The 22,593-nt window shown below is 42.7% G+C and overlaps 1 protein-coding gene across 2 annotated transcripts in view; it reads left to right on the top strand.

Moving 5' to 3' along the window:
• The window catches only part of prr36b (proline rich 36b), a 39,256-nt gene that overhangs the window by 3,445 nt on the left and 13,218 nt on the right, over positions 1-22,593 (top strand). Inside the window, exons 1-3 of one of the 2 annotated variants that reach the window (XM_026165762.1) lie at positions 1,737-2,044; positions 13,253-13,981; positions 14,358-14,436. In XM_026165762.1, coding sequence (XP_026021547.1) covers positions 13,360-13,981; positions 14,358-14,436 — 701 coding nt within the window. In that variant the 5' untranslated portion in view covers positions 1,737-2,044; positions 13,253-13,359. Of the gene's footprint in view, positions 1-1,736; positions 2,045-13,252; positions 13,982-14,357; positions 14,437-22,593 lie in introns of those variants that run through there. The other variant, XM_026165761.1, reaches the window with a different exon arrangement.

Here is a 22,593-nt window from a genome sequence, read left to right as displayed (position 1 = left end):
TTTTTTTGCGTTTTGGTGCAATCTGGTCACCGATATAGTTAAAAAATTGGTCCAGACTGATGGTTGCTCTATCCTTAGTCATCCAATCTCCTCTAACAATTTTGGCTCTGAGATAATGGAGTCAATGTCGTCGTCCATACATCGCCATTGCCGTGTGTTTGTGGCTAAACTGGTCAAGATTATATTAGTGTCTAGCCAGCCTACCCTCACCGCAGGCTCAACAGGAATGATAGGCATTTGGGCCTGACACTGGTGCTTACCATAAGCAGCTGTAACAGCCAATTTATTTCTCAGTCATATCAGTTTACCCTGTTGACATAAATCTTGCTTTGCCTTTTTCATTCTTTGCTCTAACATAAATCACCAACTTCCTATGAATTGCTCAAATAAGTGTCTCTGTCCTGGACAGATGTGCCGTTTTAAGGCCAGATGTGTGCTTCTCAGAAGGATGTATTTTGTAGGTGCAGATCAGCCTGACCATGCAACCTGTCTGCCATCCTGCAAGAGATCAGATTCCATCTGGAACGTGCCACATTCCACTTAAAACGTGACGGCATAATCCTCTTAAGGACAGAGACGTTCCGGTTGTACATTGCGTGCGGATGTCCGTGTCCCCCCTCTGTGAATCTCAAGAGAGCACCAGAGCCTCTTGGGCAGCAGCGTTTCTGCCCTTCTCTCCAGATGCCTCGGTTCTGGTCTCTTCCCCTGTCTCTGTATCTGGTCTATCTGGTGTCATTGATCCAAGCCACCAGCTGGTCCTGGGCTGGCCTGATCTCATTTACCCCCTGAGAGGAGCTTGTTTGTGGGCAGACGGCCCATTATGGAGATGATCCAGCAGCTCTTCAAGTTACAAATTAGCTTTAGATTCTCTGTTAGGTCCCCCGTCTCTCTCTGTGTCTTTCTTTTCTTTTCTTTTTTTTTTTTTAAAAGCTGTCCTCTCTAAAACCATGTCATCAACATCTCTCTTATCTCCCAGGGGGAAGCGCTAACAGCATCAGAGGAACCTGCCTCACTAATGCACTTCCTCTGTCTGTTTCTGTCTCCTTCACTGCCCTGGCCATCTGTGGAGTTGCCTGCTTGGCTCCCCACTTTCTCCTGTGCGATCGATATCCACACAGTGGAGCTCTGCGCTGCCCTGCTGGTTGCCCCTGCAGGCGGTGGAGCTTAGCCAGACTGGAGTAGGGCCTTCGCCATTGGGGCCGTTGTTTGTAGTTGGGCTCTGTCTCCACCCTTATTGTTGTGGGGCTGATTGCCCCTCTAGCCTTGGCTCCACACAGTATTGTCTACTTTCTGGGACATACTACGGCCCCTTTAACTGCTTCATATTCCTTCCTTGTTCTTTCTTGCCTGCCTTCCTTGCCCCTCTCTCTGTTTCTGTGGACAGTTTGTGGACAGTTGAAGCTAACTGTTCAAGATTAGCATCTCTCTTTGTCCAGGGTTAATGAGCTCTGTCATGTGTTAATCTTCCTGTCCCCAGGGTGCTGAGTTTCCCTGTACCACACCACACTATGAGAACCAAAGGCTTCAAGTGTTTGCATACTGTGTATATGTTTTATCTCTTTTCTTTGGTGTGGGTGGGGTTTTTTACTATACAGCATGGACATATTGTGCGCATTATTATTCTTTACCCTTTGCTTTAAAATTGTTCAGTAGTTGTTATTATATTTTTTTATCACATTTACAACATTAACAAAATATTTTTATAGGCTTGTAAACTCTTAATTCAGTTGCTCACTTGATGACATTGTAAAATCTTAGTGCCCCTGAAGAGTCCTAAGGATTAGTGCCAGCCTTTCTGATCACATGTTTCTGTGATCCAGGTGACTGTCACACAATCTGCTGCTCCCTCTCAGCCAAGAAAAGTAGAAAAAAGACTTGCAGGGTATTTCTCATGCCTCACTTTGTCTTACTGAGCAGCCCAGGGAACAACTGGAAATCATTCGGTAGGAATGACTATACTATACACCATTAAGGAGTTCACTTGACAAGGAGCAAAGAAGGCAGTAGATGTTTATGTTCGCTTTGGTCGTGCCATCTATAAGAGGTAGGTCTGGAGAACTGATGGCATCCACGTCCTTAAAATATTTCTCTTTTAATCGTATTTCCATCCATTTGGGTACATTTTCCATGTGATGTCTGGGAGAAAAATGCTAGATATTTTAATGCCTAGCAAGGGTGTAAACATCATCAAAGGAAAGTGGAACGTAAAGATGCCAGGCTACAACATAAATCAGACTTAAGGTAGTAAAGTACACGACTCTTAGATCAAAAGGAAAATGCATAATAGTGCTCTCTTGGATCTTGTGTGCACACAGGAAAAGAGTAAGAGTGCTGCCATGAAATGCTAATGAAAGTCAGCAACTTGTAGCAGGTACAAGGGAACTAAATGTTGGAGATGTTAAGTGGGTCAAATTTGAAGCACTTACCACTGACAAGGATATAAATTTGTTCCGTGACAGGTTGGTAAATAGAATAAAGGGTTACAGAGCCTGTAATGTCCACAACCAGCTGGACAATCACAATCAAAACACATATAATGTGATCTAGTTTTGGAGTTTTGGGAATACAAAAAATGTTAAAAGAAGAGAGGAGTTAAAAAAAGAAACAAAGTTGCATTATCAGCCAGATTTCTCACTTTGCAGAAGACTTTTTTGGAAGCTCACTGTGTCTCCCTCCTCCCGTTTGGCTGTCTCCTCACTCTGTCTCTCTCTCCCTGCTCACTCATCCCTCCCACGGTCTGTGGGGAATGTCATGGAGAGCGGCAGGCTTTGTTTGCACTTTATTTGTGTGTGGGACAGAGGCGGTTTTCCTGACCTCATGTTGGGGGTGTTTGAGGGGGGAGGGGGGGGGAGAGAAAGCTGCGATTAGCATTAAGGTAGCGGCGCCACTCACAGCCATCTAGCTGGATTTATCGGCGTGTCACGCAGCCACTACATCGCATACCTATCAGTTTATTTCCTTCATCCTTATGCACATCCTCATCATGCACATGGGGATTTGTTTGGTATTAATCAGTCTCTTATCTCATGGATGAGCTGCCAGCCATTATGTTCAGTGCTGAAGCTGCGGAAGAGGCAGTCACATGCAACAAAACCAGCCCACTAAGTGGCACAGGCGTGAGTCTGTGGCTGCAGCGATGAAGTGATATAAACTTTAACTTCCGTGTGCCAACTGAGTTATAGTCATAAAGGATACTATAGAGTACCTGTTAGTGTATAATTAAGGAAATATCTCATCTCTGGGTCTGAATCAGTGACTGATGCTGCTGTTGTTAGTACTCTGCCAAGACGTGGCTGAGAGTTGATGAAACATTCAGCAGTCAGATGTCTCTGATGTGCATCGCTGCCAGCCTCCTCAGCATCATTGCTATGTATTTGCTCTTCTCCATATCTTAAACCCACATTCTGTATCAGGGCTTTATTTGTACACAATTGAATCCCTGTCTTATGAGGACTCAAATAAAGGCTGGTGTGATTTGTATCCCACTAATAAATGAGTTCTTCTACCTCTTATTTTGCATTATTTTTTTTTTTTCAACAAAGAAACATATACCAGTGTTACCCACACATATAAGCCCAGATATATTTGCAGATTCACTTTAGTATTTTTCTTGCAAGCAAAAGAATGGCCACGCTCTTTTTTTGAATCTTCATTCGCTTCTACCCAGTAGTTATCCCCTCTTGGCTGAGCAGTCTCTGTTGTGGCGATCCTCTGTGTCATTCAAGGCGCCGCTCCAGATAGTCTCCCCTGGTCAGATTCCAAGTACATTGTCCTGGGCCGCAGGTGGCAGTGGTAGTCCTCAAGAGCTTAGTGGCCACTCCATTAGAGAACCTGCAGCAGGTGGAGAACTTGTTCACGTGTCCCTACACTGAGCTTACCAAGACTGCAGAGCAAAACGGAGACCGCTGTCTCCAGCTGCAGTCCTGGACTGTGGTACACCTGCAGGATCAGAGGCTTACTGGAGAGGCAGCTGATTATTGGAGATTTGTTTTTTCCATATTTGTAGTTTAGAACTACACTCTACTACAGACACAACCTAAGTCTCTTGAACCATTTTAACTTTGAATGGTATAAAAAATGTTTTCTAAAAAAGTTTGGAAAAGCTAGAAAGACATTCATGGGTTTTATGGAGGATCATGCAAATATCCATTTCAAAGATAAATCCAGTAAATGGAGCCCAGTGTTCGTGATTGGGGATGGAGAGCTGACTGAGGCTACTTGTTGTAATTTAGACTAGGTTAAATGGACAATCTGAGGCACCGTGCCAGCGTGTGGCATCTTGAATGTGTCATTCTCCCCCCCTTCTTTGTTTTTTCAGAGAGCAGGAGTTATACGTAACCGTAATTCCATGCCTACGGTCAACCTCATTCGATAATTTCTGTTCTCAGTCACAAGTAAAGCTGCGTCAAGTCTGCATCAGCCCGCTCACCCATGAGCAGTGAGGCTGCAGGCAAGTTAGCCGTAAATTATTCAAGCAGCTCTGCAGACTTGCGCGCTTTGAAGACAGAAGTTTGGAGCTTTTATGCCATTGAATGTGAAATGCAGAACAGAAGACAACGTTAGATTGACAGCCAAACTGTGTGGCATCATTGAAAATATGAATATGAATTTACTTGATTTTATAAATGCAACAGTAAATCTGCAGTTGGCAGAGGCAGGAGGGGTGTTAAAGAGCACACAGCACTCTCCTTTATCTTGTGTTTATGGAGATAAAAGCAGGTCAAATCCAGGGTCAAAGGCCACCGTATGCTCATTAAAAACTAGCCCTGACCCACCAATGTCCCGTCCTCTCACTGCTCACCAGAGCTGCTTTGCTTTGCCACCAAAATCACATTGAGGATTGTTTTTGGTTAATGCCGAGACCATAATTCACAATAATTTAATAGTTACTAAACATAAAAACTGCAGATTTCATTGATTGTTTTCTACTTTCTCCAAATCTTTGACTAATAGTTCTCTTACCGCTCTTTAGGCTGTTCTAAACATAAAGTTAAGTAAGCGGCATAAAGCAAAGATACTGAAATTATATTCATCTTCATAGAGAAAGTAAATGCTAAAAATGAAATAAATTAAAAGATTGATTAATCACATAGATTACAGCTTGAACCATCTATCCTCTTAAAGAGACATCAGTTATGCCTCGAATGATTCCATCAAGCTCAGGCAAGTGCGTGTCAGCGTTAGCAGCGTGCTACATCATCCACACAAGCTCGCTTTTTCTTCTTGCATCTTTTCTTGTGTCTCCCCTACCCCACCCCCACTGCACTCATCACCATCACTGCTTCCTCCCCCCACAATCCCTCCCTTTGACTACTATTTAGAGTACACCCCGAGGAGAGAAGAAGGCTCACAGAATGCATATGTGTGTGTACACAGTTGTGCACTGTGAAAGCAGACTTGTCTTTCCACCACAGCTACTCATACACGCTCTCGGGCAGTTGGTCGGCTTTGGTAAAGGTGGGATGGGGAAGGGGGTGGGTGTGGGTGGGGGTGTCACACTTTGATTTTAGTCTTTTTGTGTAGAATAGGCCAAAAGTCTGCAATTAGATGTGAAGGCAGACCACAGTGCTGGAGCACAGTTGACATTCGCTTATCATTTAGCTTATAAGCGACGCTGCATCTTATTAATTTTAATCTGCATAATGAATCAAAGCAACCCTGCTGTGATTAAGAACATCTCTTTCTTTCCCTCTTCAGTCTTTAAATGTAAGCTGCTGTGTTCCCAATAAGCACAGCTGATATATACACACATACACACTGTAGTAGATCGTAGTCGATGGAAAAAAAGCACAAAGATAGGGGTGGGGGGTGGGGTTGAAATACCGGGTTTCCGTTTAACTATGCTGATGACCTGATTATTCACAAATGCCATTTTTGTGTCTAGACAGTCAGAAAAGCTTCGATCCCTCAGCAGAGTTGGATGCCTTCCAGTACTGACAGCTTTGGTCTAAACACTGTAGCGTGGCTGGGATACACGCACAAGTGAGAACACACACATATACGCACACCCTCACACACACGTTTTGTTTATGTCCCAGTGTGGGAATTAGGAAGGGATGATGCCTAGGAGGATGATCTCACCTTGCAGAGCTGGCTGGCCCATCATGAGCTTAAGGCTTATTAAGTGTAATAAAAAAACCAAATAAACAACATAAACAAATATCACAGTTTGCATGAAGGCAAACTTGCAAGAGGCTGGGTGTAGACACAAGGCCCCAAAAACGAGATCAGCTTCAAAAACACCAGCTGATAACAGCGTTGGCAACATTCTGTGTTTATATACACACACACACTCGCAGTACACAGAAAACTATATGAGGGATTTTGGACTGTAGTAGCTGAACTTTAAACATGGCCATGAATCTGACACAGGGGTTATCACACCGCCTGTATGTGATGGACGGCCAGGGTGGACCCCGCCTCTCGTCCAGTGAATGGTTATCACACAAAGAATGTGAGCTGTGTGTGTGTGTGAGGGTGACGATGGGAGGGAGGGAAAAAAAGGAGTCCATTTTTGGTCTTTGCTGATTCCACGCTTGAACCAGTGCATTTGTCTTTGTATTTGTGTGGGTTTCTTTTGTTCTCAGTTACTGCGCAGCTCATCATTGAGGCTCGCAGGGAATTCGGTGTAGGACGCCGCTTGGACGCTGCGAGCATATGACCCACTGCAGAGGCCGACAATCACATTTTTACAAAGTCAACAATGCTGAAAACACAGAGGGTGGACATTTAATGTTTGCTGTGAGATAATCACTCAGACATAGAGGGTGGAGATGTATGTTCATCCTCTGTCGGCAGCTGTTAACTTAACTCTTAACCTTTTTTGGTTAACTGTAAAAAAACAAAACCCCAATAGGACATTTTCAGCTTTCTCTTCATCTGTTTCTGTAATTTTACACATTCATTTCTTACAGCTGAAGTCACATTTCTTTCATTTACTGCAGCACTGTTTCTTTTCATGTCGAGAAACTAAGAAACACTGTTGAGATGACATCTTTTTCTTATAATAAGACATCTCAGCTAAATGTGTAGTTAGATTTCTTTACACTGACAGAAAGGGGAGTTCAGCCAGGATGTGGCCCACCGTGTAAAATGGATTTAACATCCCTGCTTCACTGCATATTTGTTTCTTCAGAGGAGCTGTTGTTGTGCAACAAGCTGAGCAGCTAAATTAACCCTTTAAAAAGACTCATCCTTGTTTCCTTGTTTAGTCTTTACATTTGAGCATTTGTTGGTTTAAATCTGTTATATTCTAACCCGGTGTGGTCTTCTGCTGCTGTAGCCCATCTGCTTCAAAGCTCGATGTGTTCAGAGATGCTCTTCTGCTCACCTTGTTTATAACAAGTGGTTATTTAAGTTATTGCTGCCTTCCTGTCAGTTCAAAGCAGTCTGTCCATTCTCCTCTGACCTCTGACATCAACGAGGCATTTTTACCCAAAGAACTGCCGGCTGGTTGCTGCAATGTGATTGGATTACTCAGCAGCTGAACAGGTGTACCTAACAAAATCTCCCTTGGGTATATATTGCTATCAATTGTAACAGATGCCTTATTTAGGTAAATAAGAAAAATTAACCTTTTATGTAAACAAAGTTAGACACAGCCAGCAGCTGATCTAACCCACTCTTTGTGAAGGAAGTAGTTCTTCTGCAGCAGATCCCTCGCCCGCACTCGTGTGCTGCTCAGGCCATGGAAGGTCAGGGCAGCTGATAATGTGCAGCTGCTTCTTCTGAGGTAGTTTGACCAGAAAGTCTCCTCAGATTTAACTGTTTTATGGTGTAAACATTTCACACAGTGCACTGTGTCTAATGTGAAACATTTTTGAAATGGAGCTGACGAAGCCATCTGTCTCAAATCTAAAGACATTACATCTCAGGTCATTGAATACATTCTGTCCCATGTGGGATAAAAATGCCTGCTTGTGTATTATGTAAGATTTCACAGACGGTGTGGGTTCTTGGCACAGCAGCACAAGTGTTAGGGGCAGTTTTACCTAGAGAATGCTCTACCTGATAAACTCAACATAGAAGATATAGGTTTAAGACTTACACTGTTTGCAGGAGGGGAAAAAGCAAGTCCGTCATTATATAATGTAAGAGAGATTATTGTAATCTCATTGTAGCTCTCTGAATGTAAAACCATCTCCAGCTGCTATAGTTAAAGTGCCAGTGAAACAAAAAAAATAATTCCTAGTTGCTTTAGTAAGGCTGCTCAGAGAATGCCAGAATTATGCCTCACAGCTGTACAAATGTGTGTCATCGGAGGAAATGTAAAGCATGAAGTTGGAAAGGAGGTGTTCTTAATAAGATCCTCCGTAGATAAATAAAAAAAGGACCACGCCGAATGGAAATCAACTATTATACCCAGCTTGTAGAAAACAGCTGTCCAGTGTTTTGTAACATTATTTTACAAGGTCTGAAAATGCTCATTTATCACGCTTAGCCTTTAAAATGTTGCCCCCACAGCAACAGGAAAATTATAACTGCTTTTAATTTAATTAGGCTTAATGAAAACCTGTAATAGCATTAGTGCAATGAAGATGTTTCAGTTGGGAAAGACACGTTAATTAAGGTTGAAATTTAGGATAGTAAAGGTGTTGGAACACATTGAGGAAGACTGTATAGCAGAAATGTTTAAGCTCAAGGGCTTAAATATGGGAAAGTGCACACTGTAGTTTATAAATGAGTTCATATTTCTTAAAATAGTCCAAAAACAACCGAAAAAACTGAAGCCAAGGAGTTTAAGGAGGAGGAACGTGGCAAGAAAAGGCTGATGAAAAGACAGGTCAAATAAAAAGCAAAACACTAACAGGATACTGGAGTATTAAAGGTCCAGGAGGCAATTTCATTTTGGCAGCAAACTAAACATGAACTCTTAAACTTCAGTTCTGTTTATTTAGCTTCTGGAATCACGATAGTGTATTAATGTGGCCTGGATGCCTCACTCTGTCAGTTTCTCTGAGAGCGAATGGGGGGAGAAAACATACATTCTTGCATTGGTTTCCAGCCTGTTTATGCCTACCATTGACTGATGGTCCTGATGACGCAGGGAGGGTGTGTGAGCCAAAGAGCCAGATAGCTGTGAGTACAATCTCACAGCTATCTGGAAACTTGCAGGAGAAAGAGAAATGTTCCTGTGGCTGTGAACATGCACTCAGGATTTATCTCCCTCTATAACACGCACACACAATTTGGAGAGGAGCAGTGAATTGAAGATCATGGCCAGATGCTGTAGTCTGCTGTGGGAAGAGCGGCAGCCAAACATAAACTGCACACCAGAGTCTGAGAAACAGAGAGGAGGAGGGAGTAGTGATTAGATACAGTCTTATTTCCTGGTTCACTTTGGTGTCACGTTAGGTCACAGTGTTAATAGCTATTCCAGATTTGTATTAAAGATTAAGGAGTACCAGGGTGGTGAGTTTGAATAAAATGCTAAAGGGATTAGAGTGTCAAGATCCTGCATTGTGGCTTATTGTTTTTACAATATGTTTCTTCTGTCCCTTTATGTTTTATATATTTCTCATCTGTCATTAGTGAGCCAAGAGTGACAATTTTAATTAGAGCCTGACTATATTTTGGAGAAAATATCTTCACCAATTTTGTAGGTGAAAAATTCTGATATCATTATCTTTTAGTAGGCTGATATTCGCCTAAAGATGTATCGGTCTGGATCTCATTTTAAGTTTATGATTGGATGTTTTTTGCTGATTTGCACTCTTGGGGTCATTTCTCCTTCACCATAACCCAAGTGGCCGAGCATCGTAACCCTTCCCGAGTCTGGTTCTGTTGGACGTTTCTTCCTGTTAAAAGGGAGTTTTTCCTTCCCACTTTTGCCAAGTGCTTGCTCATAGCAGGTCATCTGTTTGTTGGGATGTTTTCTGTATTATTTAGGATCTTTACCTCCCAATATACCTTGAGGTGGCTGACTAGAACTCAATTTGAATTGAACTGATTTTTTTTATACACAGGCTTTTGTCTTTTACTTTTTTTAAACAAATATTTTGTTACTTTGTTACTAAAATTGTTACTAGGGAGTGTTTTCTTGCTGATTCTTCGTGTAGTATGTCATGTTGTAGGTCACCTACAATCTTAAATTGAAAATAAAATGGTCTAAAATAACTGCTCTCATATAACAATTTAATAATGAACCTGGTGTCATTACCTGAAGACTTAAACATTCACTTGTCTTTGATATGTCTGGTTGTTTTGTCAGATATATCTAAACTAGCTGTGACTACTTTAGCTCTGTACTTACTCATGGACTTAACTCTGAAATGAAGCCTTGACGTTTGGGTAATGAAACTCTAGATATACAAAGCTGATCACATGGCTTTCTGTTAACAAAGGAACTGCCCAAGGTTAGAAGTGGGAAAACTTGAATGAGGTTTTGTTTTGTTGTTGAACAAAATGTGGAAGTGTTCAGTGCAAAGTGTATTGTCTTGCTACTCTTAGCCCCACACGTTATATTGCTATAGAAAACTTTTCACCTGGTGGAGCAGGATTTAGAATAAATAACATCAGATGGTTGTTTCTTCAAAGAAATAGATGTTAGGTGCCCAGAAGTTTACAGTTCGACGCCCCTAATACCACTTTTGGTTGTAAGGAAATTCCACCGGTCACCTGACTTAATTATTAACACAGACATATTAACAACATATTGCAATCTGTTTTGGCACAGTCTGTGGCTATGAGCGGAACAACTGGAAACTGGTTGCCAACTTGTTGTGTTGTACACTGACTATAAAGCAAGGTTGCCAAGCACATATATTTTTTATGCAGACTCTATTTGTGGTGGGATTTCTGTTTCAAATCTATAGAGTTCTTGCTGGAGTCTGAATAAAAGTTTTAAATGAGAAAGATTGTATATGCAGATGAGAAAGGATTTGCAATTTTTGCTGATTTAACACAGTTATCACCATATTATTGCAAACAGATTGTGTCCGCTTGACTCCGTTCAATTGTAAACTGATAGCAGACTGACTTTTCTGTCTTTTTGTTGTCTTATTGCCATCTTGACGTACCAAAGTCACTTTGAAGATGGAAGCCAACTATGAGTGGTTACAGGCCTGGTCCCCGTCTTCAAAGCAACCATTTCAGAGGCAACAAGATCACAAGTTTATTGCACACGTTTGCAAATATGTTGTTCATGGCTTGACCCCCCAACCGCCATGTAGCATAACTCTGACTATCTAACTGGATCTTGCAGCCAGTCTGCTCTGTCAGCTTTGCAAAAAAAACCCAAAAACTCTTAGCCTGGCATTTGAATACTGCACATCCACATCCACTTTTATGAATCATCCCTAAAATCTAATCTTAGGCAAAAAAAGCAGATTAGGGTTTTTCCTAAAATGTTGAATAAGACAAGTGCAGATGATGAAACCCAAATCTTTTGCTTCAGACCTTGCTCCGTTCCCTGTTCATCACCCACCCTGCCCTTCTGGTAAAATCTGTGACCAACCACCCACATTTCGTGGCATTTAAAAACCTTCCTGTGACCATGAGTCCCTCCCAGCAGCTACCCGTCAGCTCCCTCTCAGCCTGTTTGCTTGTTTTGAGCAGTGGCCTGTTGCACTAGCTGTGTGTATCTGTTCTTATGTGTTGTTTGGGATACACGGATCCTTTTCTCCTTCCCCCTCTGGCCTTGCTCAGCTGCTCCGGCCATCTGTGCAAAACCAAACAGAGAACAGAGGGGATGGAGGGAGAGAGGGAGCAGTTGGGGGGAGGAAGGAAATTGAAGGGGAGTGGGTGGATGGGGGGTATGGTTGGGAGAAAGGAAGGATCAATAGAGAAAGAAAGAAGGCCTTTTGACATTTGAGATTGAGTTTAGGGGATGAGTAGTGGATGACCGAAGATGAGGGAAGGAAAGATGAAGTGAGTGAGGGAATTGTTCCAGGAAGCCATCGGCATAAAGATGAAGTCTGTCCTCTCGTCTCGAAATAGGAGAGTGAGTGTGCGCATACAAGTTTAGATCAGTGGAAACTGGGATGACTACTGATGTCTGGGTCCTAACGTCATACCAGCAAACATAAGCCAATAGTGATCTCATTTTGTCTTGCGTTTTTTTTCTTTTCTCCCCATCTCTTTTCTCCCTTTCTCTCTCCCACCTTCTCTTTCTGTTCCCATGCTCTACAGGCCAAGCCTCTTCCTCTGGGCCGGCCTCTGTATTGCCTAAGCGTTTGTCTCACTGCTTAGCCTTCCTCGCAGCCGGCTCCTTGCTCTGTTTGTAAACTTCAGCAGGCCAGTTTCCTGCTTTTCCCAACCCACCCCGCTCCTAAACTTGTGAAGGTCTGTCCTTTTCTGCTGATCCATCCCTGCAAAAGTAGCAGGGGGAAAACTAGATATGTGGACCTATTTTATTGTAGATTGTGACCTTTTTCAGGCCTCATATGCTTCATGTTCATTTATGTCTTAGACTGCTCTGTTTGCATACCATCAGTCAAACTGCCGCCTGCCTTTGGGCTTATTGGGTTTATTGTACTTGCCTTGACCCAGTTAGCAAACACATCCAAGTCTTTCTCCCACCTCGTGCTACTTTTCTTTTTATAACCATTTTAGCCCGGTAGCGGGAAGCAGGCTGTGTTGACTTTTCTCCTCCATTATAAAAGCTGACTGTCTTAACATTTATTGCAGGTGGCTTGTACATTTGTGTGTGTGCATGCAAATCTGCATGATAAACTTTTTTTTGCACTCCCTTAAATGTACTATCCTAGAAAACTAGTCTTCCACACTAGTGACTTTGATGTCTTTTGCAGTAAGAAAAAACCATCACAGCAACACTGGCCAAGTGTGTCACTGAGCTTTTTCGTGCCACAGAGGGGACCGTTTGCAACTGCAGTGCAGCTGCCTTTGAAATGAATGAAGGCTATTAGTAGAATGTGTTGTTTCTGCAGTAAACATGTTGTTCTGTCCTTCCCTCTATAACTCCTGAGACTTCATGCACATTTTGCTATTAGTTGGTACTAATTTTGTCTGTTTTTCATATTCTGTAGAAGTTTAGTCCCCCCTTATATACTTTAATGAGACATACTGTTCGATTTCTGCACATTTACAGTTTTATTCCACCTCTCTGATACTTATGTAAAAGTATTTCTGAATGTGTGGTGCTGAAGCTCTTAGAAGATATAAGCTTATCCTTTATCTGATTCCTGAGGGTACCAACATTCCTGGGCCTCCATCTATTGATAGCAGCGAGAGCTTTTCATGTCTGGTCTTGCTGCTGACTAACTGAGCTTCTCTGTGTATTCTCTCCTTCCAGACTAACCCTTAACATCTGCAGAACGCATCTTGACCTGTGGCCGTCCCGCGCAACTTACCCCAGTCAGCCCTGCCTTGCAGTGTCAGACCACGGCCATTCGAGGGGAGATGAAGCCGGATGGGGTTGCCACGGCAGTGCTGGAGCCAATGGAAACATTGGAATCCAATCCCGTGAATGATGGCGCACCACCCGGGGACCAGGAGCCCAATCAGGCAGCCAGCGGGGTGGCAGAGGTGATGCCACAGCAGCTGGGGGGTGAAGGAGATCAGGAAAAACCACAGGGAGACCAGGCCAAGGAAACCCCAGCTGCCAAGACCAACAACAAGACCTCGGGAGACCCCAAAGCCAAGAGTACCAACAAGACCGCGACCAAGACGAAACCCGGCAACACCACTCAAAGCAAGGCTGCAACCGGCTCACGGCCCAACACATCGCAGAGCCGCGTCGCAAATGGTGTGTCCAAACCTCAGACCAACGGTGTTGCTAAGAAGACCACGCCTGCAGCGGACAAAAAGAGCACCCTGACCTCAGCTTCGTCGAAAAAACCAACAGGAACTGCCGGCGCCCCAGCCTCCAAAACATTGGCTAAAGTGTCTGAGAAGAAAGCTCCTGCCACCAACGGCGCAAAGTCAACCACCGGAACGACAGCAGCCAAAAAGACCCCATCCACAAATGCTAATGGTGTCAAATCCAATACCGCTGCAGCAGCAGCAGCTAAAAAGCCCCCAGGTTGGTGAAAATGTCATCAAGATCAGCGTGAAAAGACAAATATAATTCTAGCATTTTAGCAAATGTTTTCAAAGCTCTAATGAGGAGTGCTCATTGTAATGTGATGATATGCATATAGCTGCTCGTCAGATGAATTCAGCTCACATATTAGACATGCTACAGTGACTCCTGCTAAACTATAAATGTTTTTGCCCTAGATCCTTGTGACACACTGGATAAAAGCTGTCTGCCTGACCTATATCTGAGGAAAATTATTATTATTATAAACTTCTTTACTACAGCATATAATAATGTTCTTATTGTTTTACACTGCTGTCTTTTTCTTTTTCTTTTTTTTGCTTTTTTCCCCTCCTCTGCTCTCCTGTCCTGTCTCCAGCTCCCAAGCCTGCCTCCACCAAGCCCGGCTCTGTTGCCTCACCCAAACCTGATAAGCCCCCCGTTTCCAAGACAACCAGGTAGGTGTGACATTTGCGTTGGATTGAAGCCTCAGCCGTGCTCAAGTGTGTGAATCTGTTTACACATACAAGCACACACAAAGATACTTTCTGTGCGTTTGTAGATAGCACAGGCTGCTATCTATAACGCAGACGCAGACTCCTCCAGGCAAAAATGTTCAGTGTTCTTTTCTTCCTTTTGAAAACTGCTACCAAATTTCAAAATTTGCTTCAGAACAGCTGCAAATGCAACTATATGACCAAACTGATAAGAGTTGCAGGGACTGAGCTAAGCACTACAAATCTCTTCAGTGCCAAGTGAGAAGCAGTTAGTTCAAAAGGCTTTCACTTGGCTACAGGTTCAAAGAGGGCGCTGTTTAAGAAAGAGCACCCTGGGGGAATCGGGGACAATGGTCCCCCACATACAGGCTCACAGGGGCCGGGCATAAGTAGGCCAGCAACGAGGCAATGTCAGAACAAGCCTTAGAGTAATGCCTTGCAGGCTTTCATCATTATACAGCATTATTAATAAAACAAGTTTGGGGAGGGATTTAGAGAGAGGAGGATGAGCGTTGGGAAGATGAAACGAAGAACAAGATATTTTTCTGGGGGTGTTTTTTTATTTATTTATTTATTTATTTATTTTGCGCTCTTTCTGTGTGGCAGTGTGTGCTGTGACACTATGTTTATGTGGAAATCAGATCAACATGTGTTCCTCACCTGAGTCACGCTGTATGCATGGTGCCGAATCCTGAGGTGACTTGGCAACAGACCAAGCGAGGAGGCTGAAGGAGGCCTTTGTCTGACGCCGCGATGATCATGATTGGGCAGAGGAGCCTTTGGGACTCAAGCTGCTCTTTGAATAGCTGATCCTTCTGCCTCGTCTTTGACTTTGTTTGTTTTGTTCATGCAAAGCCTCCTTTTTTTCCCTGTCGTGTTATGTCATCTTGTTGGTATGTCTGTGTGTAGACCCATTGTTGAGTTCGAAACACCATCTCAAAGAGATTGCACTATTTGGAGTAAACAAATAGCCTCTGAGAGATCGACCATGTAAGCATTCACAGGAAGATGCTAAAAGTTGGACATTTCAGAAAATAGTAAATTGGAAAGATATCAAATTAAAAGGAAGTAAATAGCTAGCCTAGCTCAGTTTAGAGGTAATAACCATTCTTGGCCACTAACTCCTCTGAAGTTCACTAATTACAGTATCTTGTTATAACATGTTTTTAATCCACCCAAAAAGCAAGTGTCCAAAAATAGCATCTTAAAAGAGTTCAAACTAGACACAAAGTGCTTAGTGGGCTTAGAAAGCATTAGATCAGGTCGGGGTTAGATGTTTCTTTCTCATATTCTTTAGGCTAGGCTAAGCTAGCCCACTGCTTTTTGCAACTTTGTGCTAACATGACGGCGGTAACAGTATATTTAGAAAGGTTAATAACAAGAAAGACCAGCTAAGCTGCTTCCTCAACAGCAGAAGGGTCTGTTCACTCAACATCCAGATGAACAGAATCAACTTCATTGGATTTCCTTACCTGAATGATCCAGATAAACCTCTTTATTACGTTTCTTCAATAGCAAATTAAGGAATTATAAACAGTCAAATATCATAATTGCTGACATTAAAAATGCTTTTCAGACACACATCTGCTGCTGTAACAGAATGGAAGACAGCCTTTTTAAAGCTTTTTCTTTATATTGGACAGCAGAGGGAAGACAAGAAAGCTGGGAGAAAGTGCAGAGCCATAATAGCCTTACGGTGAGCTATACCCGCTCCCGAAGATGGTCCTTATATGACCGAGGAAAGCTCGATTTTGTTTGTAGCTAGCTCCCCTGTTAAATCACTGACAGTATGTTATATATTGTATTAATACTATTCACTATACTAACATTTTCCTTCCCAGCACACACTGGTTTGCCAACCACTTTCTCCCACCTGACCCGCAAAGTGTTTTAGATCCTCCCCACCCCCCCCCCCGTCCATTCTCTCACTCTCCCTGTGCCACAGGTAACAGTTGGATTGAGGAGATTACACTCAGATTACAGCTTTATGCAATGGTTGATGTACAAACATCTTATTAAAACGAGTTACACAAGGGCACTTTGATAATCTATATTGCGGTGCACAATACTCATGTGCAGTGTTTATGAACTGCTCTGATGATTTCATTTCTGTTATACCGACCGGCTCCGTCACGTCCCACCATTGTGCATCAGTCTCCACTCCTTGTAAATATAAAACCATTAAACACACATGAGCACTATCAGGGTTAGGGCTGTATTCAGTAGTTAGTTCATTACCAGTGTTTAATCAGCAATTTATCTATGCAGATGAAACTCACTCGCAGGTGTTTTAGTTGTGCATCACATAACACTTTAAAACATGTAATAATAATTTTACATTAGCTTTAGAAATCTGTAACACTCTATATACCCCATGAATAATAAACAGTAAATTGACACACTGATCACAGGACTAACGCCTTGTGGGTATCTCTAACACGCCAGCAGCTTTGACTAACCAGCTAGTGTTTCGTGGCCTGGGTGTGAGGTCAGGCTCACTGATGAATAATGAAACCTTTATCACAAACCAACAACAAACACAGAGTATATCAATACACAGCACAGACAATGTTATATGTCCCAAAGTAATCCGAATCTTGTCGTTCCCTCCTTTTATTGGGCACCAAACATAACATTATATAGAATTTATTGATTGGTAATAGTAAAAGCGAATTAACTATGAATTTAACATTTATTAATTATTGGGCACTGACTGATGATTATTAGATGCTGGATGATTTTTATTTACTCGCTTACACTGCCCGATCCTTCTCAGATTATTGTCTTTGTGGGATTGTGTGTTGCTAGCTGGGACACTGTAAAGTGCCCAAACTATGGGCGAACGATTTATTATCAAGACTCGCAACACAGTTGCACGTATCCCGCCTCTTCTTTACTTTTTAAAATTTCATTTAATGGCTAAAATCTTTGTTTTTTTTGCTTTTCTAAAATGGAATTTTGCTTGAATTTAGTAACAGGTTAGCTAATCGTTGTCATTAGCCTCCTGTTCCAGTTGAAAGAAATTTTAAAAATGCATCTGTTAAGCTGATATCTCAGGTACACTCAGGTCAGCTAAGTGCTAATTCGTTGCTTTGTAAAAGTAAGGTTACCAATGACTCACTGCTAGAGATTGGAAGTGGAAATAAACTCACCCGTTTCACTCTTTCCTGTCAACCATAGTGCTCGTGCAGACATCCGCTGTTCAGTCTGTGTCACACAATTAGCATTATAGAGGGTGGATATTGTTACATTAATCCAGCACAGCATTATTAGCTAACCGCCCCACCTCCACACACATCAACCATGTCACGGTTTGAGGCCAGATTTGCCATTTCAGACATTTAAAGGCTGCTCTGTTCCCACTTCGCCTCCATCAGTCATTACAAAGGCTTTGTACCGCAGAGCTGGCAGGGTGAAATCCCCCAGGGATCAATAAAGGATTCTGATTCTGATTCTGATTATCCAGCGTGACTTCAGTCTTCATGTCAATCCATGTCAATATCCATGTTTTACATTGAATTCTTAACACATTCTCTGTTATTATTATTATTATTATTATTATTTGTAAGCATGCCAAGCTAAATCTTTAGCTAATAGCCTGAGTAGGTAACGTGAACACTTTGTTCAAAAGACTGAGCTGAGGTTGTAATTATAGGCATCTATAAGATGCGATATTCAGTGCTATTTGGTGCATGTGCTCATGCATTGGATGTGTAGTCCAGAGAAGCCTCCTCCTGCAGTAAATCTCCATGAATCCCCATGAGAGAAGTATAACTATTAGTCACGATTGGCTCTTCTGACAGCCCCTTGTACCCTTGTGGGCATGCTTTGTTAAGTGTGTGTATGTGCATGTCTGCTTTAGTAAATGTGATGTGCTTTGACAGGGCCATAAATTTCAGCTTTAATTAGATTTTGCCCTTTTCCTACCTCACTCACTCCGTAATTCAGGCCTACCATCGGCAGAGTGGGGGAGAGCTCAACAGACACATTAACTGCCACATCAGACGCACTCTCCTCCTGTTGCTGCCGCACACACACTCAAACACATTGGGGCTCTCAATTTATGCAGTGTTACTCAGTTGATTTAATTCCATCCAAAGCAGATTTCACTTATCAGACAAACAGCAAATGCTGGTTCACAGAGTGACATCAATCTATGTAATTTGAGGCCACTTATAAATGTTTTCTTTCTCTATTGAGCTGGAGGGTTTGGGGTTGTTTTTTTGTTTTTTTGCAAAATTGAGTTACATTAAACACAGCAGGGACTCTTTCTTGTAACTCATCCTTTCCGTTCTCTTTAACCTCGTAATCGCACTCTTAAAGTTACCAGAAAGATGGCTTTGTCAATGAAGATGAAGCCTGTTGTGTCAGCAGTACATCACCAGCATCAAGCTTAAACTTGTTAAGCATGTTTGCAATGTGCATGAGTATAGCTACCTGCTCACTTTATAGTATGTGCATGTCTCTGTTTTTCATAAAGGTCTTGTGTCTGGACACTCATTAAATTGTGTGTACGTGTTATATGTGCACCTGCTGTTTGATGCTGATTGCATACAGCATGTAGCATGTGAGGGAAAATATTTGTGTCAAAACACAGGAAGTGGAAATCACTGTTGGATCTTTGAACATTATAATACCTACACATGCAGCAGTGTGTGTGCTAGTAGCATATGTCCTAGGTTGTGTGCATGAATATTTACCAATTTCTTGCCTTTCTCTTGTTTTGCATTGAGACTTGAGTGCTGGTGTCTAGCATGAAAACCGCCCAATAGGAGACTGCAGCACACTGTGCATTCCCCTTATAGGTGCTTTTGTGTGTGCACGGATGATTGCACTGGAGAAACAGCATGTCATTAGAATGCAGAGCATGTGTTCATTTGCCGATATATTGCTGTGTATGATGTGGACTTAAAGGTGGGGGGAAGGGAGTCGTACGCGCGCGCGCTGGACACGTAGTACACGGTCACGTGACGCCGAGCCGGGTTCTCCTGCTTGCTCTGCCGTCTCTAGCTGTGGCGTAGTGAAGACAAAAATGGTGGCGGTGGAGTATGGATGCTTCGCGATCGCATACGTCACTGATGAGCTCCCGTCACTGCTGCCAGAGATGCTTGTCGTGTTAGGGCTCTACATGCAGCAAATTAGTGTTTGAGAAAGAGGCACAGAGGTGGAGAAAGGAGGAAGGAGCAGAGGTTAACTCTGCTTGAAGCAAAAGGAAAGAAATTGCCCTGTTGGAAATCAGAGGACAGATCAAGGGCATTCAGTGCTATATAAATGCACTCAGAGAAGTAGATGTGGTAGCCTTTGAGCTATCAGGGTCTTTTTTTTCATCACCTTTATGCTGCCCACTCAGCTGCCCATGTTCCCACATTAGTCATGGTGTTTTCCTCGCTGATGGTCCCTCGGGGATGATAAATTTTTATTGGAGGGGAATGAATGCAGCCCTCCTCGTCATCTAACAAATTACTGCTGATGTAACGGTCCAACACCGGTTTGTGTGGTAAGCAGCAGCTCGTGCCACACAGTGTTCAGCAGTCCGATATGAAGACAAACAACGCACAGCGCAGGCTGTAAATCTTCCCCCGTGCCACGGGTGTGGCCAACCACTCCACGAAGCAGAGTCCCGCTGCCATGATGTTATTAGGGAGCAGCCGCAGAGCCAATTACTAAATGGATTTAGTAATCGGAGGGAGGGACAGAGTATGATTGAATGTGAGGCAGACTTGTTTGTGGGTGTTCCACTCATGATAAAGACATGTGGCAGTTCTTCAAACACTGCAGTTTTTAGTCAAACATTTCAAAGACTAGAGAGGTGATATGTTTTTATCCACCCTGCATCCTGGTTAAACAGGTCAACCACTGGAGATGTTTCCATTTAACCCAGCCTGTATTTATCATGGTTCTGGCAGTTGGCCCATTTTACGAGCGCTCTATAAATGACTTTAATGCCGTTACTGTTTAAGGTAGAAAAAAACTGTTTGGGGAGAAGCTGAGCTTTACAGGATTGTTGGGGTATCAAAGTAGCATTTTTTTTCAGCCTGAGTTATAAAATGAGGCCAGATGTCCTGTATGATACTTCTGTGATAAAGGGTTAAACAAGAGGAAACTAGTCTAGTAAGAAAATAGAAATCCACCAGAATTGAGCAAAATCTAACAGACGTGTTAAACACTGTCAACACAAGACAAGATGTGTGGCACTTTGAAGCGTGCATAAATCATTTACAGCTAGCACATCCACACGTGAGCGCAGAATACTTTTGTCAAGTGCTTATACGGCACTTTGCTCTGACGCAGCCTGCGTGAAGTACAACAGCTGATCCGTGGATCAAAGTACTGCAGAACCATCAAGCTGTCGTCTGTGTTAGCTTCCACCTTACTCGTTTGTAACTTCCCCTCAGAGTGTGTGAGAGCTGCAGCAGTGAGTAGTGGCGAGTGACTGGATAACATGTTAGATCTGACATGTATCTGATCCTGTGCTTTCATTTAACCAACTAAGTATGCCGAGAAGTCGCACACATCCCTCACATAAACTGAAGTGTAGTACCCTGCCTGCAGTGATCATTCTCTTTGATTCACATTTAGATAAGGTTTAGATGAAATTTCATCCAGGTTATGAATCATGGAGCCTCAAAGTGCTCATTTCCTGCTGCAGAGCAGTGTGACACCTGCATTGCTTAGGGCTACCCTACTGCAACCTTTGTCTTAAATAAAAACACCTTATTAAAGGAACAAGCGCTCTAAGGAGCAGAGCTCTGATCAGGTTCATTTAATGGAGGGGTTATCTTGCCTCTTTAATTATCACAGCATCATACTTTAATTTATCTGCTTGTCTTTGGAGAAGGAAGCTCGTCTCCACCGTAGATGGCCGTCTGTGCTGCAGGGAAGATGTCTGCCTGCACGGCTGCTTTGCTCCTGATTACTCATTTGCCTCCCCCTTTTGTCGATCTCATTATTTAAATCATAGCCCCGAATCCCGTTGGATCGCAACAAAGCACCACCAGCAGGCAGCCATGTTTTTGCACACAGCAATCCTTTCTCAGCTGAAGTGTCGTCAGTGATCCTCGGGCGTCTTTAAGTATATTTTACAGCGCGCCTGTAGCAATGAGAGTCATCTGATTTTTCAGCTTCGGTCCATTTCTTGGTGTCGCGTTGAACAATTTGCTTTAGCCCCAATTTATAGTGTTTCTCTGAGCGAGGCCTGTGGTGGGATGAGAACAATAAACAAAGCTTCTTTCCCTTAGCACAAGCTGCCCTTTGAGTTAAATGTAGGCGCATCATTTAAAGACTACAATGAGTCCTGCAGTCTTCTCAGTCATTTGGCTGACAAGAGAGCTTAATTACAGAAGCAAACATCACCGTGTTTAGGCTTCGTCACCACAAGCCAAGTTGTGGTAAACTAATCTTGGAACACACAAGATCTAATTCTACTGTGAGATGGAGTCTTACAATACTGTGGATGTGGAGACGGCCATGTTTAACAATGAGGAAGGAAATCATGGTAATAAATAATCAAAACCAGTGCAAGAACAAAAGAACATAAACACAAGTAAAGAAATACTGATCCAAGTAAATTGGACTGAGAGCCAGTAGATACGCATTACAACTCAACAGAAATCTCCTTCACTGTCTCTGTCTCCATCTCCGCCGCGCCTCCTTCTTTTTCAGTGACCTGGTTAATTTCCAGCGCTCTTTAAAGTCCTCCTGCCTTTTTGGATTATCCACATTCCTTTTATCAGGCAGATTACTATGAATGCTCTCTCTGAATATCCCATTAGCATACTTCATCTCTAATGCCAGTCTCTATCTCTTAATTCTCCCCATTCTCTTTTCCCTGTAATTCCCATCTTTCACTCTCTAATTCAGACATCATCTTTTTTTTGTCCTGAAGAACAGATTCTAAATTTGAGAGCTTAAAATCTTAGTATCTTACTCACTAAGGCGGGATTTTACAGTTGAGATGTGGCTTTTACGCTGCCTCCATAGCAAAATTCACAGCAAACGCACTAGAACGTGAGCAACATTAACTCCCAGATTTAGCAGAAAACAGTCGGCGTCAGACATGCTAAAACAATGAATCACAGCTCAGAATGATCAGCACGATCCTGACATGATCCAGCAGCC

The sequence above is a fragment of the Astatotilapia calliptera genome, chromosome 4 (assembly GCF_900246225.1).
Source record: "Astatotilapia calliptera chromosome 4, fAstCal1.2, whole genome shotgun sequence".
NCBI classification, from domain to species: Eukaryota; Metazoa; Chordata; class Actinopteri; order Cichliformes; family Cichlidae; genus Astatotilapia; species Astatotilapia calliptera.
The sequence above is the reverse complement of the archived record's forward strand: the minus strand, read 5'-3'. Positions and strand labels throughout refer to the sequence as shown.